At 39.7% G+C, this 18,246-nt stretch overlaps 1 protein-coding gene across 1 annotated transcript in view; it reads left to right on the forward strand.

Moving 5' to 3' along the window:
- pclob (piccolo presynaptic cytomatrix protein b) overlaps positions 1-16,211 on the forward strand; it is a gene marked incomplete at its 5' end in the record, with an annotated part of 54,858 nt that extends 38,647 nt beyond the window's left edge. Inside the window, 20 exons of the mRNA XM_079277904.1 lie at positions 1,489-1,557; positions 1,883-1,909; positions 3,625-3,713; positions 3,864-3,939; positions 4,035-4,160; positions 5,762-5,870; positions 6,082-6,149; positions 6,249-6,493; positions 7,375-7,422; positions 7,505-7,635; positions 8,590-8,616; positions 9,055-9,148; positions 10,061-10,132; positions 10,527-10,824; positions 11,120-11,314; positions 13,320-13,461; positions 13,582-13,640; positions 14,292-14,429; positions 14,564-14,709; positions 15,530-16,211. Coding sequence (XP_079134030.1) covers positions 1,489-1,557; positions 1,883-1,909; positions 3,625-3,713; positions 3,864-3,939; positions 4,035-4,160; positions 5,762-5,870; positions 6,082-6,149; positions 6,249-6,493; positions 7,375-7,422; positions 7,505-7,635; positions 8,590-8,616; positions 9,055-9,148; positions 10,061-10,132; positions 10,527-10,824; positions 11,120-11,314; positions 13,320-13,461; positions 13,582-13,640; positions 14,292-14,429; positions 14,564-14,709; positions 15,530-15,673 — 2,303 coding nt within the window. The 3' untranslated portion in view covers positions 15,674-16,211. The remainder of the gene's footprint in view (positions 1-1,488; positions 1,558-1,882; positions 1,910-3,624; positions 3,714-3,863; positions 3,940-4,034; positions 4,161-5,761; positions 5,871-6,081; positions 6,150-6,248; positions 6,494-7,374; positions 7,423-7,504; positions 7,636-8,589; positions 8,617-9,054; positions 9,149-10,060; positions 10,133-10,526; positions 10,825-11,119; positions 11,315-13,319; positions 13,462-13,581; positions 13,641-14,291; positions 14,430-14,563; positions 14,710-15,529) is intronic.
- Positions 16,212-18,246: the final 2,035 nt, after the last annotated feature.

Below are 18,246 nucleotides of genomic sequence, written 5' to 3' on the forward strand. Positions count from 1 at the left end.
ACTGGGCATATTCAGTGAATACATGGTAGATATAATGCAGTAATTGCACAAAAAGCTGTGGCACATAATAGCAGACATGAATGGTATTCAGAAACTTGCTGATAGGGTAAATGCATTTTTTAATCTTTAAAAGTGAGATACCACAGAGCATTTTTTGATAGAAGCTACATAAAAGATTAAGAAAAAATCTCTAAAATGTGTGACGTGTAAGTCTTTCTTAAATCACGTAAAAGTATGTTCAAATAGAACAAATAAATATTTTACCATTTTATCATATGTGCCTCTTAAATATACACTAAATTGCAATAACTTATGCATCACTTACATATTGTATGATTATATGTGTACATATACACATGTTTAATGATAATAATAATGCTAATGATATACATGTTTCAGAATGTTTGGTTAATGACATTTAGAGTGTTTGAGACGCTGTAAAGGACTTTTACTGTCAAGGACTTTTACATGAAGGATTGACAAGGAGTGTCTAGGGATCCTCTCAGTCTTTTTTCAAACCCTCCCCCACTAATCTGCAAAGCACAATATGTAGGTCCTCGTTTCAGAAGAGAAGTATATTTTTACTTGTCTTACACATCGTTTCAGCTATTTTGGAATACAACTAGCAGCAGTAAGTTTAAAGGAATACTGCTGAATCATTGCGTCTAGATGTACTCAGGGTGCAGTTAAGGCATTCACTTTTCTTTAACTACTAGCAAGTCAGTGACACGCACCTACCAATTAAAGAACAATCAAATGTCCAGGAGTACATTTCAACCCATACTGCAATGCAATTACTTTTTCTCAAGGACTACCGTGCAGTTATGTGTACTGTTACAAATAACATTAAGAACCATATTATCGTGTCTTATTTGTCTTGTATGTAATTGTATGTCTTTAATTGTCTATCTGTATCTGATTTTGCATCCTTGCATGTTGTGCAATATTTATGTTTTCCATTTCCATTTCAATAAAGTGAATGTTTTCTGCTTGTTGGTTGTTGCTGTGGATGTCGTTGCAATGTGAGATGTCCATGTCCCCAAGTGATTGATGGCAAATATTGACATGTACCATGTCCATTTTGTAAGAGTGGGATTGGTAGTGTTCCATTAGGTCAGACAAATCAATTTCTGTAGATTTCAATATACCACTTGAAAAGTTATTCTTAAGATTTAATTGGATACAGTAGGTTATGCATTTAGTAGAAACAGTTATACTTAGACATTATAAAACAAATACAATATGAAAGGCCAATGACTTTTGCAAAACAGTTGCTTGATTGGGACTAGTTTAATAAGAAGGTTTGAAGTCATTCACATTGGTTATCAAATAAGTATCATTATGCATAACAACAACAAATATGTTTAGCAACTTTAGATATGTTTCTGGACCATTATGCACACTGAGGATCAGTATGGTTAAATCTTTGATAAGAAGGTGATATTTGTCCTGACCCCAGGTAAAAGTGTCCATCTGCCTTGATTACAGCACTAAGTGAATCCATGCTGGCTTTGAACAGAGATGATGCCAGAATCTTTCATGAAAGTATCAGACACGGTAGAGTATTTTACAGTACTAGTTAAAAAACATTATTTCAATAGTACTGCTTTGGCTCAATCTTACATTAATTGACAGGTTGACAGCTTCTTTTTACTTAACGCTACTGCTTAAATTACACTTAAATTAAACTGATCGACAGGCTAGTCATGTCAGACTTGTAGTAATTTCAAGCATGCATCGAACATTGAATACTGATTTCAGTGCATGTGCTGAAGTATACTCACAATACAAATCTAGTGTTAGCGCAGTTCCTGTAGTTTTTTAGATGACTGAACATGTGTTGAACGCATTTCTAAAAAAAACATATAACTTTGTACCCCAGCTGGAGGCCCAAACTGGAATATAGAAGGTGAGACAGCATCACAATTCCATGTAGTTACATAGACTGTATGCCTCCATGCCGCATATCATCGTTCTGACTGGTTCGCTTCTCTGGTTGATTTTGGAAACCAATCCAGACTCATTCTGGAATGACCCACATCTCAGTAGTATACAATACATGTCATTTAGCAGGTCTCTCTTAGTTGACATGTCAGATCCATTCTGGAATGAACCCCATCTTAATGGCACTAGAAGTTTTTTTTTTACAAGTCATATACTAAAGTGACTTCAGTTATAAATCATTTTGCAATGACTGCACGTTACAATGCTTCTGTAAGCATATCAGACCCATTTCCAGTATTAATGTTCATGCACTTTTGCAAAAAATGCACATGTGTATTGCGTGATCATGCATAAGTGTTACCACAAAATGTGTTTCAAATGCTATCGCAGCGCATATATGTTAAGACATTTTATCCAATTTGTTTAGAGAATTCTGAAGGTCGATGTTGCCAAAGAAAACCCGAATACTAAATCAGAACTGATAAGTGCTTTCTTCTCTAATCAAAGACATTTAGCGAACAGGCAACATTTACCTTCAGCATATAAAGTCATCAGCCCATTTCTTCTCATCGTTATTGGCGCATTTTCTTTAGTGGAATTAGATCACTGATAACACAAAGAGACATTTGGCAGACCTATGCACATTCTATCCTTAGTGACGATCCATTGCATGGAACACCAAAGTGATGACTCACATTTCTATTATATAACATTCTCCACCAACCTGCCTTGTTACCATGGCTTTAGATGGTTTTTGAGCCTTGCAATAATGATGCCAAATGTACCACAAGACATTCATTGTCTTCTGGTTTTACATATCATGCTTTAAAGGTGTTAGATGTCTGTATGATGGGCTTTGGGGGGTTTCACAGTACACAGAACATAGTACATCATCAATGCATTAGCGTAGTGTAGTATCACTTTACAGTTATATGGTTTTTGATCCTCTACTATAGACTATAGGAAGGTCTAAGATACTGTGAAGATATTTCTCCCCCTTCACTCTCAAAATTATTTTATTAAGAAAAAAGTACGAAATAATTACTATCACTATTATTTATACTACTATACTACAACATACTGTTATACTATATTCTTATTATTCATATTATTACTATTATTAAGAGCATTATTATTTTTATTTTGTTTTTATTATTGGAATAAAACACACAATGGGACAACTCCAACCCACAGTGTTTTGTCTGAAATTATTAAGTAATAGTACATCATTTTCAAGGGCTTCTTTCAACAACAATGTTTCATACACAGCAGCTATGAAAATATGGACAAAGAAGAGCCCTCACACTGAGACGGGGAGCAATGCATGGTATCAAAAGCATGCTAAACTTAAAATGCTCTTGAAATGTATTCATCTTTCATTCAGTGCTTGCAGTGATCATTTGTTCTCACAGTCGGCATTGATAGGGTGAACTATATGTTATACCTATTTGCTTTCACCTATCCATTCAGGAAAGATCTTCCTGCATTTGTATTAACATGAAGGGATGTGTGATACACTTTGTGATGCATACTAACTGTTTCCAAAGCTTGATTGCAAGATGGATCTCTGTCCAAGTAGTCATTACCCTGTTTATATCAGATATTTATCAAGCTATTGGGGATAAAGTAGGTGTGTTTTTCTGTGAGCATGGCTGTTAACCGCAGTCTCTCCCTGTCTAGCCTACCACCTGAGAAGAGAGGACACAGATTGGTTTGATAAGCCAAGAGAAGGACATCCGCAGAGTGGAAACATGTCGGACAGGAGACAGGTGAGATCCAAGCTAACATCCTTCAACTTCACACTATGCACACTTCACAGTTTGCGTTCTTTATTTACATTTTCACTCAAACACTGAACCTGATATGTTTTCTGTAAGGAATTTAATTTTCTTCATGTTGTAAATTCTTTGAAATTTCAGATGAATCTGGCGCCTTATGCCTTCCCTCACACTTGCATCAAGCTGAAGAGAGACCTAAAAGACACCAGTGTGTCAGGTAGAACACAAAGACATTGCATTCAATGATTGCACACAATCATGTTCTATCACCTTTTAGCTAATTAGTATTTGCTTTATTTATTTTTCCCTCAGGGAACGGTCTTGGGATCCGTGTGGTAGGTGGGAAGGAGGTTCCGGGTAGCCGAGGAGAGATTGGAGCCTACATTGCCAAGGTTATCCCTGGTGGTGTGGCCGAACAAACAGGAAACGTTGCAGAGGGTAAGAGGAAAATGAGAAAAAGTGGTGGTATAAATGAGTGTATATCTGCCCCAACTGGCTGATTTGGCATATTTAAAATGTCCATTATTATTATTTTCTGATCTGGAAATACTTCATTCACATTTAGAATGGAAAAAAGGGAATATTACAATTAAGTTTGTAATAGTGAGAAAAATACTACTTACGGTATTCACATCATTCAACAAGAGAACATGCTGTTCAAATGAAGGTAGAGAAGGTGTGTTCATTTGTCTTTGCTACACATGGTAAGAAATAACATTGCTGAAGCCGGAGAGATTAAGGGTGTAAATGCAAATCTTTAAACTGTTATTATTTTTAGGGCAGTGCATAAGCTTTCAGTTAAATCCCTGGAGATGTGAGAGGCTGCAGTAGCCTTCTGTGTTGTGGTCTGTCATGTCTCATTCCCCCAACACAACACATCCAAATACAGAAAAAGCCTGTCAACTCACACTCGACAGCGCTGGGCTGTGTTAGTCATAGGTTATATTTAGCATCGTTATAGGCTCACAAATACATGGAGGCAGGCATAGACAAACACACAATAATGAGCTTTATAAATGTTAAGAAATCCAAAATCATTCATTTGTACATTAAATTGTTCAAATGATCTTCCTGTGTTTATTGTTTGGACAGAGATGAGCCTGAATATTAATCGTAATTGCCATAGTTTTGAGAACAAAATTGGTTTTGTTCTAGTTTCTCTCTTTAAAGGGAACTACATCATAGGGAATTGTTATTGCACAAGGGAGGGTGGTGAAGGACAGATTATGTATTCAGCTTATGTATTTTTTCTTGGTCTGATGCGTTTTATTCATTTTCTTAGTGTGGAAATAATAGGATATAAAAGGTTAGACCGGGTTCCCCTTTCATGGCATGATTAGTTGGAATAAAGAAATAGGAATCGTGGTCAGGCTGGCAGTGTTCAAGCATATGCTGAATTGAAAGATGTGTATGTTTCAGCGGAACATGCCTTCAGGTGCAAAGTGAAATAAAGTGGGGGAGGATACGGAGAGAGAGAAGAGGGAATACTCTAAGTGAGCACTGGCTCATGCAGAAGGATGTAGAGATATTAAATCAAGCCTTTATTATCACAGCAGCTGGCGAGTTGCTTCGAAAGCAAAAGTCTAATATGAAGACTCGATTTGTTTGTAAGTGAGGCCTCTTAAAGCTCTGGCCTTGGGTTGCAAGTTTGAGTTTGCTGTGCACTCATTTCTGTATACATTTTAATATTACTATTTGAGATGCATTGTTTTGTCTCATTTATTTAAATTTGATATGCCGTTTGAGTAAAAACAAATAAGATTGTTAAAATCAATTTGCATGTTGCTGTGCTGTGTGTGCAATGCTGTAATGATTCAATGATGAAGTCAACACCAGAGCCAAATTAAAAATGTTAGTTTCCCACTGGGTGTACTACAAATTAAAGCATTTCCTCTGCTACGTGAGTATGTAGGCGGAATCATGTTTCATATACAGAGAGGGGGTGAAAGGAGTTTGCTGAAAGGCTACAACATATTGTGTGGGAATTGATAATACGCTTTTGTCTCTGAATCTGCCTGCCTGCCTTTATCACACCCCAGGAATGCAGGTGTTGGAGTGGAACCGAATCCCTCTGACGGGAAAGACTTATGAAGAGGTGCAGTGCATCATGGGCCAGCCATGTGCAGAGGCGGAGCTGAGTGTGAGACTGTGAGTTACATCTGTCATCATTTACCCCTCGATCCCACTGAAACGTCAACATGTTTAGTCGCAATATGGTAACTCTGCACCAATGTACACCTCTCCTCCCTCCTTTCCCTTCCCTTCATTCCACACCCCATCATCAAATATCACTCTATGACTGATTACTGCTAAAATACACTGGTTGATATTCCATTATATCCTGTATGGATCCAAACAGCGACCTTAATATGCTGTCTGACCCTGAGCACCCACAAGCCCTGGAGCACCATGTCCAGCTTAAGGCTGGTATGTACAAGGATTTGTTGATACGCCTGCATGCATGCATGTATCTGTGTACCTATTTCACATAAATACAAGGTGAATTGCCATACGTATTTGTTTCAGTAGGTGGGCAGCGTTCCCCTGGTGTAGATCCTAAGCAGCTGGCGGCAGAACTGCAGAAGGTGTCCCAGCAGCTGGCGCCTGGTATGGCTGGGGCAGGGCTCGGGCCAGGAGGTTTGGGTGTCCTCTCTGCACTGGAGCGATCTGCCATCCTCCACTCGGGTACTGGATCAACTGCCTCCAGTGGTGTGCCAAGCCCCGGCCAGCCCGCATCCCCTGCCATAAACAAGAAACAACGACACAAGGTTGTGGATTTGATTTAGTAGCACTTTCTGCTGCCTCATCTCAGACACACACTTCAGTTGTAAAGAGTTACGTTTGCAATGTGATGAATAAAAGGAATATAGAAAGGGAAGAACTGGTTCATATGTCAAAGGTTGATACATTGTGTAAAATGTAACTCTATTTTGAATGAATAATAGTATGGATCTGTTTTGAGCCGCAGTATGGAACCCCGTGCACCCCCATTAGTATTACATCATGCATACTGACACTACAAGGGGGAGGTTTTATGTGAAGGTCAACTGGTGTGGCTGTGTTCATCAAATAGTGGCAGGCCAATTACAGAATAAGAACCTGTGGTGCAGTGCATGACCCTGTGTATGGGTGTTCTTTACACATGCAATGGGAAACATATGTATACGTGCTTTATTATAAGCAAATGTTTAAATGCTTGATTTTTGAAAAGCATGTCACACTGATAGAAAAAGGAGAATGCATCATGTAAAAGCAAACGGTGATGTCTGCCGTGTACAGAATATATTGTGTTTGTACTTTGGAAATCATCTAAACTGAAATTGACATGTTTTATTAACGTCTAAGTACCTCAAATAATTGATTAACCTTCTCAAACTGCACTGAAGGACTTCCCAGTCAATTAGACAGCTTCCATAGTCAAACCTCTCCTGAGCGAGATATAGATCCAGTAAGAAATCTTTACACTGCATCTTTTCTACAAGGACAACCTATTCATCTGTAAGCTGGCAATATATATTTCAAGAGTGAAGTCAGAGCAACATTTGCTGCATCCTAATCCCCGGCAAGTCTGGTACAAGCTTTTCTTTGTGGGTCAGGTCACGAAAACAATCATTTTACAATCATTGTATGCTCCTCCTTCATTTTCTTGTAGCCGATCGATGCAATGAAGACACCTCATCCCATCACTGGAGAAATTCAGGTATTAAAATATTGAAGAAATACGTCCAGCTGTAGTTTGGTCTTGGTCTCACACAGCCTCCACTCCACTCGTTTTCCCTCAGCTCCAGATCAACTATGACAGGAACCTAGGAAACCTGATCGTCCACGTCCTGCAGGCTAGAAACCTGGCCCAGAGGGACAACGACGGTTACTCTGACCCTTTTGTCAAGGTCTACCTCTTGCCGGGGAGAGGGTGAGCTCTGAGTGTGTCTGTGTGTTCACAAATGTCTGGTCTGTGTCTGCCTTTCTGCATCTGTGTCTGTCCTGTTTTCTCTCCCCCTATTTCTTTCTGACTTTATATTTACTGTCCTGTACGGAACTGACTAACTACCTGAGTTTGTATGAGAGAATGATACTGGACATGATGATATGAGGCAGTCATTTGTAGAGTAATTGATCATTGAATTTGATTCAATCTCTGTGAATCAATGGATGGGTGTTTTAGGCTTGATACAAAGCTGCAAGAGGAGATCCATTCCCATACTGCAACATTAAAATATGTTGAATGATCTGGTCATACACAGCATACATGTGTGCAAACATACTATATGCTGAATTCACAAGTTCTCTCTTACGCTGCTTAATTGAGAATTTTAGTATTATCCCCTAGCATATTGCCTGATCCACCATCCCACCAAGAGTCTGTGAACAGCAAGGGAAAGGATCGATACAGCCGTTATCTACTCTGTAACAGTGTCTGCTCTTAGATAATGACCCCATTGGACATGTTCATGAGATTATAAGCCCTCTCTGTTACACCCTGTGTAAATTAAGAATAAAAGCTCCGTAGGAGAGCACTTTTGTTCCCCTGCTGTTTCATTTGAAGAGTATTTTGAAATGTAGTTGTCAGACATTAACAGTAGAGTGCAGAGCCACGGTATAACAACAACAACAACAGAATAGTGAATTAGTCATTCACCCATGAACCAGTTGTAATCATTGTGAGGTTTTTTCAGTCTTGCGTCACATACATTGCTTGGGCACAAACACAGTGATACACCCTGCACCCAGAATGTTGATTGCCTCAGCTCTCTATCCTTTACTGCCTTTTCTTTGAGCTCTCTGAGCTTCTCTGACTGTTTTTTTGTGTTTTTGCTTTTCTTGTTTGTGATATCTGCCCTCCTCTTCCTCTTCTGGACTCCCTCAGCCAAGTCATGGTTGTCCAGAATGCAAGGTAGTGTGGTGCTGATCTTTGTTTTTCGTTGGTGCTATGTTTTTCTTTCTGTAAATTATGTTTCCAAAGTGTTTTTCCATCCTTTTGTTGTGGCCTTTGTTGTTCGTCCAATTATCGGCTCTATTTCATGGTGTGTTAACAACACTCCTGTCATTGCTTTTTCTCTCCATGCTTCTCACTTTTAGCTCTCCACAGCCTCTATCGCTGAAGTACTTTGTCATTTTGTGATAGCATCTTAGACAATTTACAGAACAATGACATTTGAATTTGTTTCTGATGTCTCCACACCAGGAGATTGACTGTTTTACAAGCATCTATTCAGTCCACATGTATTGAGTACATCATAGTTTGGTGAATGTTTGCCATGGGGTCAGGCAGGGAAAAGACATTTTAATTTATTACTGACAACCAATCATTCTGAATATCATGACTTATCAGTGCTGATAACAAAAGAAGGACCAAGTATGCCCAGAAGACCATGAACCCAGAATGGAACCAGACCGTCATCTACAAGAACATTCATTTGGAGCAGGTACAGTTCAGAATGACATTAACACACACAAACAAACACAAACTTTGCCTTCCTCGTACTTGTGTTGCTGTTGCTGTGTGTCACTTTAGGTGAAGTGGATGTCTAACATTCCTCTTAGGATTCTGTCCTCATGCCTTGTCCCCAGGGCTGTTCTCTGTATCCCTTTGCAACCTCTTATCAGCATCCCAAGACTCAAGTTTACAACCCTCATTTCTGCTCTCATGCAGTCTCATCGCAGACAGCCTAATTGCGTGTCGTTTTAACAAAAAGAGTGAGAGAAAGTCATTGTGATGGTGTTCCTGTGTGCTAGTCTGTCACTTTGTAAATGTCATTGTGTATATGGGTGTGTGCTTTTTGTGGATTTCTGTGTTCGCTGGTAGCACATGACAGAGACACCACCTAAACTGTAACTACCACAGAGAGGGATGAGTGCAGCTGCACTAGCTGTAGTGGTCAGAGAATAGATTGGCTCCTCCAGGGCTGCCTTCTGTTAATCACGTCTCATTGCTGGCAGGAGACTGCCGGCATTAAAAATGCCGATGCGTCTTTCATTTGCCCGCTCCCTCCCCGAGATATACTTTCATCTCCTCCCACACTTTTCTAAATACAAATACATATACACAAGTTCATGCACACATGCAACATGTATTGGAACAAACACAATCTAACGTAAGTAGATGTCCTTGCTTCCATTCTTATTACAGTATGACCCTCCTATTGTAGGCTCGCATTCACTCATGCACTGCACACACATGCAGTGTGCCTGTTTCTTTCACGCTTCCTCCACTCACATGCACACAAACACAGACAACAATCACAGATGCACATTTCTCTCCCTCACACATACACGCACACAATATCCCGCATCATAATCTGTGCCCCTCTCTCCTCTTCTTCCTTCTTACTATCCAGTTAAAGAAAAAGACGCTGGAGGTGACAGTGTGGGACTATGACAGATCCTCCTCCAATGACTTCCTTGGAGAAGTGAGTGCTTTTAGAATCTGATTAAAAGTGTGTGAAAATGTCAACTGCATTTAGTTTTTACCTCACAAAAGAGGTTTCTGCTGCTTTCCCTCCCCCGATGGACCGGCTTTTCTTAAAACTACCTTATACTATTAGCCTTATCTCCCTCCTCTCACAAACTCAGTCAAGCTTTGCTTCATGCCTGTAAACCTCTATAGTGAGAAGAGCTATTTTTGTGCAAATTGCAGTAGCCAATGCATCACAATTCTTCAGCAAATAGACTTTTTGCGCACACTGTATTGTTATGTACCGTCATACAAATTCCTCTCGGTGGTCACTTGTATTAGTGAGTCTTGAATATTTCTTTTTCTTTCTCTTGATGTCACTGTGTGTGTGTTTGTTAATTGTGTCTCAGGTGTTGATTGACTTGTCGAACACTGCTCTGCTAGACAACACTCCGCGCTGGATGCCTCTGAATGAGCAGAGTGAGAGCATTGAGCATAGCAAAGCCCACAATGCTTCTCAAGGCCCACCAGGGTCTGGGTCAGATCAGGGTTATGGTCACGCACACAGCCTGGGCCATATATCAGGCCCTGGAATGGGGCCTGGGTATGCTGTGGGACAGGTCCAAGGACCAAGCGGGAGTCATGATTCACCTAAGAACTCTGTGATCAAGAGCAGAAGCCATGGAATCTTCCCTGATCCATCCAAAGGTAAAGTAATCCTCAATAAGTATTTGTTTACACCAGGAAACATACACAGGTGCCCATATGCAACAAAAACAGTTTTTCATAACCTTAGCTCTCAGTTGTCATAGAGATAGAGGTGGTCGTAATATAAACTAAAATTAGAATAATTGTTTGACAGCTGTAACTACACCTCATGTGCTTGTCAACTGCAACATGGCACAATACGTGTCGCTGTGGAGCAGAAAAAATAAATACTGATTCATCTACATCTCTTTCATCTACATTAGCAGTTATAACCATCCATTTCTTCTTCCTCCAGACATGCAGATGATGCCGTTGGAAAAGTCACACAGCAGCCCCGGCAGCTCCAAGTCTTCCTCTGATGGTCAGCTGCGCTCCCATGGCCCCTCCAGAAGCCAAAGCAAGAGCAGCGTCACTCAGGCCCACCTTGAGGACGCTGGGATAGCCATTGCTGCCGCAGAGGCTGCCGTGCAACAGTCCCGCCTGCAACCAAGTAAATCCCAACCCTACCCATGATACACTTCCTGTGACATGCTTCCTTTTTTCCTGTGCATGTAAGCTTTGTTGAGATCGTTTGATGAAAACCTTAACCACTGAGCGTTCACCTCCTTAACAAAAAGACAAATAACTGAGATATATCAAAACTAACTGTTAAAAGCTTATTTTATTCAGTCTTTAAATCTAAAATTAAACATTTATTAATCTGGCACAGTAAGTGCACTACACATCCCAAATATTGTATTTGACATTTCCCATTTATTTAACATTTTTTCCTGTCTATTTTTGGAATCTTAAGTAGGCCATAAAGGCGCTTTATTACTAAAGTATTTACACACAGAAGAGTTTAACACGAACAAAACTAAAGAAAAATATACATTTAATTCGCTCCAAAATAAGAGCTCCAGACCCTTCTATTTCGACATGAATTGTGCATGTGCCAATCCCAAGCATATGGTTTCTATAGAACCCTAGTGTGGAGATCAGCAACCCCAGTATAGAAACCAAACTGGGATGGCAATCCCTCACGTCTTGCACCATATTAACACGATTGAAACAATATCCATTGTTGTGTTTATGCTTCATTTTTAGTGTGATGTCCTGACAATAAAGGACTATGTTGTCGTCCCTTTCTGAGATAAGTTAGCACAGTGTCATAAATATTTAAGCATGCAGTTGCAGCTTCCCTGGCTACTGTTCCCTGGCCACTTTGTGATGCTGCAGCCTCTCTTTGTGTGCATGCGTGTGCCATATGAATGAACCCTTAGATAAGTGACAAAACAGACACACAGACACACAGGCTCCCCTCCCTACCCAATCCTCTCCAAAACCTGCTGCCTTAAACAAAGGGGACACAAATCTGAGACTGAAGCAGTCACACCAGGAAACACAGTCACACCAAGAGGTTCAAAAGTCAACAGGAGGCTCACTCACCGGCCAATGAGAGTAAAGCGGTCAGCTAACCATGAGAGGAACAGAAGTGTCGAGGGAAGGTGAGACAACATAGGAAAAATGTACTGCTAAATATTATTAATCCTATCTTATGAAGCATAATGCAATATTACCAAAAACAAAAAATGGATAAGAAACTAAATTAACTTAAATATATTACCAAATGTTTAAATAATTGAAGTAACGGAATAATTATCATTTCATTATTTTCATGTGTGTACATCTGTGAATGTCTGACAGTGCGCATGTGCGTGTATTGTTTTGTTTATTTCTTTCTTGATAAAATTATGTTTTCGTTATTGCCTTTGTGCCACAGATTATCTTTCAGACACAATCTAACTACTATCGGTCATTGTTTAAAAGCTCATTTAGGCAGTGGACACCGAGCTCATGAAGGCAAAGAATGTGTCCACCATCAGTCTAGACAGAAACACTTTACATATTCCCTGAACTAATCACGCTCTTCCACACTGTAAGAACATAACTCAACAGCAGCCAGGAGCCAAAATTAAATAATGAAATATATGAAAGAACATCCATATTTATCACACTAAATTCATTTTCATCTGTGAATTATACTGAGTGACCTTCATTCATGGCCAGTGAAGGGAATAGCTGTGATCTTCATGAGTTAACCGAGGTAATTTACACTACACTGCTAAATGCAAGGACAAGCTGTCCTCTACGGTGATCTGTCCCTCCCCTGATATGCTGTTATGTGACGCTCAGTCACGTTATCTGTGGCAGACAGTGTCACCGTCAGTGAGCTGGGGGTGTGAAGTGTTTCTGTTGGACATGTATGCATGCGTGGTAAAAACTGAGTCGGTAAAAGACACTCTCTGTTTGTTTCTGTGTTCAAATGGTGAGATATGAATGTTCACATGGATGGATAGATAGATAGATAGATAGATAGATAGATAGATAGATAGATAGATAGATAGATAGATAGATAGATAGATAGATAGATAGATAGATAGATAGATAGATAGATAGACAGATCGATCGATTGATCATTTCCTCACCATCACGCTCGCTCTTGCCACCCTCAGGACCAGGACACCGACTGGGTGATGTCTCAGGGTCTGTGGTGCTGTCTGCCCCGAGTCTTGTGGGAGACGCCTATGGAGGTCTGGACGGGGAAGAAGAGGCAGGCAATGGAGTGGACAGTGCCATTTTTCAAGTGCCACGCATGTGAGACCATTTGTAGAGCATTCTTAGCACATCCAGTAAAGTGTAAGGCTGAAAGTAATGCCTTGCTTTAAATTGTTGTTCAATAGTTCTGATGATGCTCATATGTTTTTCCTCTCACAGTGGTAAGGCTATTCCGAACGGCACTGACAAAAACCAACTAGGGACCCCAGAAAACGAAGGCAAGTTCCATAAATGGTCTCTGTTTACAGTTGTTACTTGCTTGTAGGTCTCCACCTGCTGGATACTTTGTATAACATTTTATAATTCTTTATTTACCGAGACCCTCTTTCAACCACCTCCACTGCGTTTTCAAAATGACTGCATTGAATTATGGAGTCAAACGCTCAGTTAAGTGCTTATTGTCCAGAAACAATATTTACCCTGCCTAACGAATGCACGGCTCGTGATCGTGGAAGAGAAGTGGATGTCACACTATCCTACCCACTGTCATAACTATGTCTACATTTCATGTAGCTCAGGTGTCATGGCGCCTCCCATCCAGCTCTAGTTACAATTTGTAACAAAGAGCCCAAGTTCATCTCAGGCTGTAGCCTGGCAGCTGTTACACAGATCAGGGTCTGGAGGTCATTTCCGTGGTGCCTGGCAACTCATTGGACACATTTAACTCAGCCTGCCTTAGTAAAACTCTCATACTTAAATGCAATGGAGATACATAACAGTCGATAATCCTTTTCTGTGCAACCATAGGAATCTGCCTTGAAGTACTTAGCAAAGTTCAGCCAGGGCTATCCAAATAAAAGAAATAATGAAATAGACATCTTATTCTAAAATCCAGATCACCGACATCTCTTTTCCATGCTTATTTTCAGGCGGTAAAACACAAGTAATGGGGGAGATCAAGGTGGCTCTCAAGAAGGAAGTAAAGACAGAAGGGGACCAACTGGTATTGGAGATCCTTCAATGCAGAAACATCACTTACAAGTTTAAAAGTCCCGACCACCTACCAGGTCTGCAAGTCGTGTGAAGCCTACTTGTGCACATGCATGAGTGCACATATATTGGTGTGTGTTTTCAGAAACTAACAGAAAAATAGCCGACACTTCACTAATCCATATTCATGATTGATCTAATATGCCTTCAGATCTGTATGTGAAGTTGTATGTGGTCAATGTAGCCACTCAGAAGAGGATCATTAAGAAGAAGACCAGAGTTTGTCGACACGACAGAGAGCCCTCTTTCAATGAGACCTTCAGATTCCCCCTCAACTCAACCGGACACTCCATACAGGTACAACAGGCCACCAAATGAGACAGTTGTAGACTGACAGATGTGGATCTAGGTCTGTCCATCTGGCCAACATGATGTGTCACACAATATTGCTCCTTTTTAATCACGTTTAATACATTTTTTGAAAGTCTGGTTGGCCTATCAATCACAGAGAATTGATTTCATGTATAGATTTGCAGTAATTTGTGGTGTATTCATCCTATTCCAGTTCAGTTTACATCCAGCATCTCAAACATGGTTTATTGTAGCTCATTAAAACTGGAGACTTGTATCGTCAGACAAGTCTTAAACCTCTTCACGGTAAGTTTTATAAACCGCTCTGCTGCCTCATGTAGCAGCTGGGAGATTGAACCCTCGTTCTAGAGGGCTGCAGGATACGAGCATCTAAAAGTAGCTGGTACATTTTATAAAAGGTAAATTCTACATATGTCGACTGTTGCAGTTTAATAAATACCGGCAATCTTATTTCATGCTCACCGACTATTTTTTGGGCTGAGGCTAAAGGAAAAATGAAGTGTGATGTGTTAGAAATATAAATACATGTATTTATACTGGAGTCTATAGTTTGTAATTAATGATAACACTACTATTCTTTTCTGATTAAAATGTTTTGTTTTGTTTCTTATTTCTTCTCCTTAGGTTAATATTAATCACTAGATCAGACTTTGCTGTCTTGTAACCACTACACATAACATGCTTTTACCAGTGCACTTTGCAAGATGGAATGGGTGTGTGAGCTGACAAAGGACAAACACCAAAACATCAGATAACAACAGAATAAGCCATGACGAATCTGTTTCCCTCTCCAATGTATCTCCAGCTTTTCTTGGTGTCCAATGGAGGCAAGTTCATGAAGAAGACCCTGATCGGGGAAGCCTACATCTGGCTGGACAAGGTGGACATGAGGAAGAGAGTGGTCAGCTGGCACAAGTTGTTCGTCAGCTCCACTCAGACCAACCCCTGAGCGCCGCACCAAAAAGATGGAGATGCGATAGATCGACAAAAGGTGAAGCCAGAATGTACTAGTTCAGCGATCGATTCGACAAAAAGAAGAATAAGAGGGGGACAAAACGTCATGAAGACAAAATAAAAAGATCCATTGAATTAACTTCCTCTGTTCATAAGTTATAAGAAAGAGGGAATTATGTGCTAGTACCATGACAACTTTATCAGTCCAACACTGCCAGCACACATGTCCACCTCTTCCCATATCGAGTCTGTGCTGGCTGTGGACTTTGCTTGTAGGATGCAAACATGCAAACACCACAGCAGGCACTGAAACACATTCAGCAGCAATATGGCTTTGAGAGCAGCGATGTCTTTCTTACCATAGTTCCAATTCCACAATCCACATGCGACTTTGTTGTTTTGGTGCTGTGCAACTGAGCTAACATATCTAACAGAGGGAGAGATGTTTTTTTTTACTTTGATCATCAACTGATAATGTGTCATTATTGTAATTCCCAAATGATGTTCATTCAGTGGTCTTGAAGTGTTTAATGGTGAAGGAACACATAATGTTTTTGTATTATAGTCTAAAGAGACAAAAAAAGAGACAGATGACTTTTGCTATGGGGTAAAGATAAATATGTACAGCACTACAGACTGTAGATATCACACCGATTACAGAGCCTATCAGAGAACCACATTGTACAGTGTGATGTTTATATAATATACATAGATATCAGATCCAGAATATATCGAAATACAATATACACTATAAGAGTTGTTCTCTTGTCTCTGAATTATATATAATAAAATATAGACGTATGATCTTTATTTGAGGCTGTGGGTGGCGCACTGACAATCCAGTATGCTACTTCAGTCTATGGTGTAGGCAGTCTTAATAGCCGTTATGTGAACGTGGACCTACGTGAGCTCAAGGATATAGCTCCTTCAGTCCTCTGATCACACTGATACACCATTAGATATTCAACAGGGCTGTGATGGATTACAAATTGTAAAGGTCAAGGATGAAAAACAGTGACATATTGCTATTTCACTGGCACGCTGTTGTGTAAGGCCGGTTAGAATTACAATGAAATGAAAAGCATTTGTGTTTTGAAGTTGCTGTGTTGAAAGTTACATGCCAACCACAGAGGATGACAAGAGTTTGTCCAACTGTGTCATATATACACGACATTTTACTTTAAGGCTGTTGTAGTTGCTCAGAGTGTGCTGATATTTCCGTCTGTGTAGCCTTTAATGTAATTGCAGTGTTGGAATGGACATGTAATTCACACAAGTTGTGTCAAAACCACACGTGGGTCTGCAACTGGCATCACCTCATTATGACAGCTCTGATTAGTAAACCCCCCTGGTCTGAGTTTTACGTAAAAATATTGAAAATCAAGAAAAAAAAACAATTCTTACCAGTCAAATGTCAAGGTCTCTCTGAGTGTCTGGCTGTGCTGTAAAACTCACTCTGCTGTTTTGTGTCAGTGACTCCCGCAACACAGTGAACCAGCCTCTTTCACTGCCTGTGACCAAAAGACTCACTCAGGCTCACTGGGGTTCAGTCATATTTAAGTCTCAGTACTAATGTGGAGCAGGTGACACATGTATTCATCTTGTAATGTTTTGCCGCCATATCTGCAGAATGAAAAAAATACTATCAAGTGACCCTCATAACTACTGTTGTGTATTTAGACATATCACAGGGCTGATGCAATTTTTAAATATAACAGAGGAAACAACAGACACTCTTAGAACAAGATGTCACTTAAGTCTTATAGAAAAGGATTTAAAAAAAGAGAATACAATAAGAAAGGGAACGTTGTTGATCTTTCAGATAATTATTTTGCTGTGCCAATTTAGATTTTTTTTAAATTCCAGACACATTGGTTCTTAATTCTATGCAACATAGATGTGTTTGAATGCATTTGCTTTTTTGGAATTAAATGTTATGTCTGTGAACATATGGTCTAAAAAATATGTCTTATAGAAAACAACTTTAATTTGTACATCCCTGAAAGAAAATATTAAATATATTGATTTTTTTTACTGATTTTAATATAAATTGCTAGTATTTACTTGGAGCTTGTGCACTTTATTATAATATTGTTTTTTTTATTGTCTCATTGTAACTGTCATGACATGCAAAATTATGTGTTTTGTGTTTCTGCACTGAACTGAACTGAATCATGGTGTATGTGGTGGCAGAAAATATTGTGATGTGCATTTTGTATCTATGTGGCAAAAGAAAAACAAGCAGACGCACGTTGGGGTTCCTAAACACAATGCACAATCTGGGGAGGAGTCAATCTTACTACATCATGTTCATAGTCTACGTAACAGTCTGTGTACAAAGTACAGTAAATAAGACATGTTCCCTAAATGCTCAGTCATGACTGTTTAACCCCTCGTGTTTCATTAGACTTCCCTCAAGCTAATTACTGTTCCTTCATATCAGCTGTTGCCTGTAATTGTGAATCCATCTATTTGTTGTTGTTCTGAGGGGTGTGAATGTGACTCAAGTCCTTTGACATGTGTACATAAAGTGTTTATTTTCTACAAAGATTGAATGTTTATATTGTC

This window comes from Melanostigma gelatinosum (genome assembly GCF_949748355.1).
Source record: "Melanostigma gelatinosum genome assembly, chromosome: 1".
NCBI lineage: Eukaryota > Metazoa > Chordata > Actinopteri > Perciformes > Zoarcidae > Melanostigma > Melanostigma gelatinosum.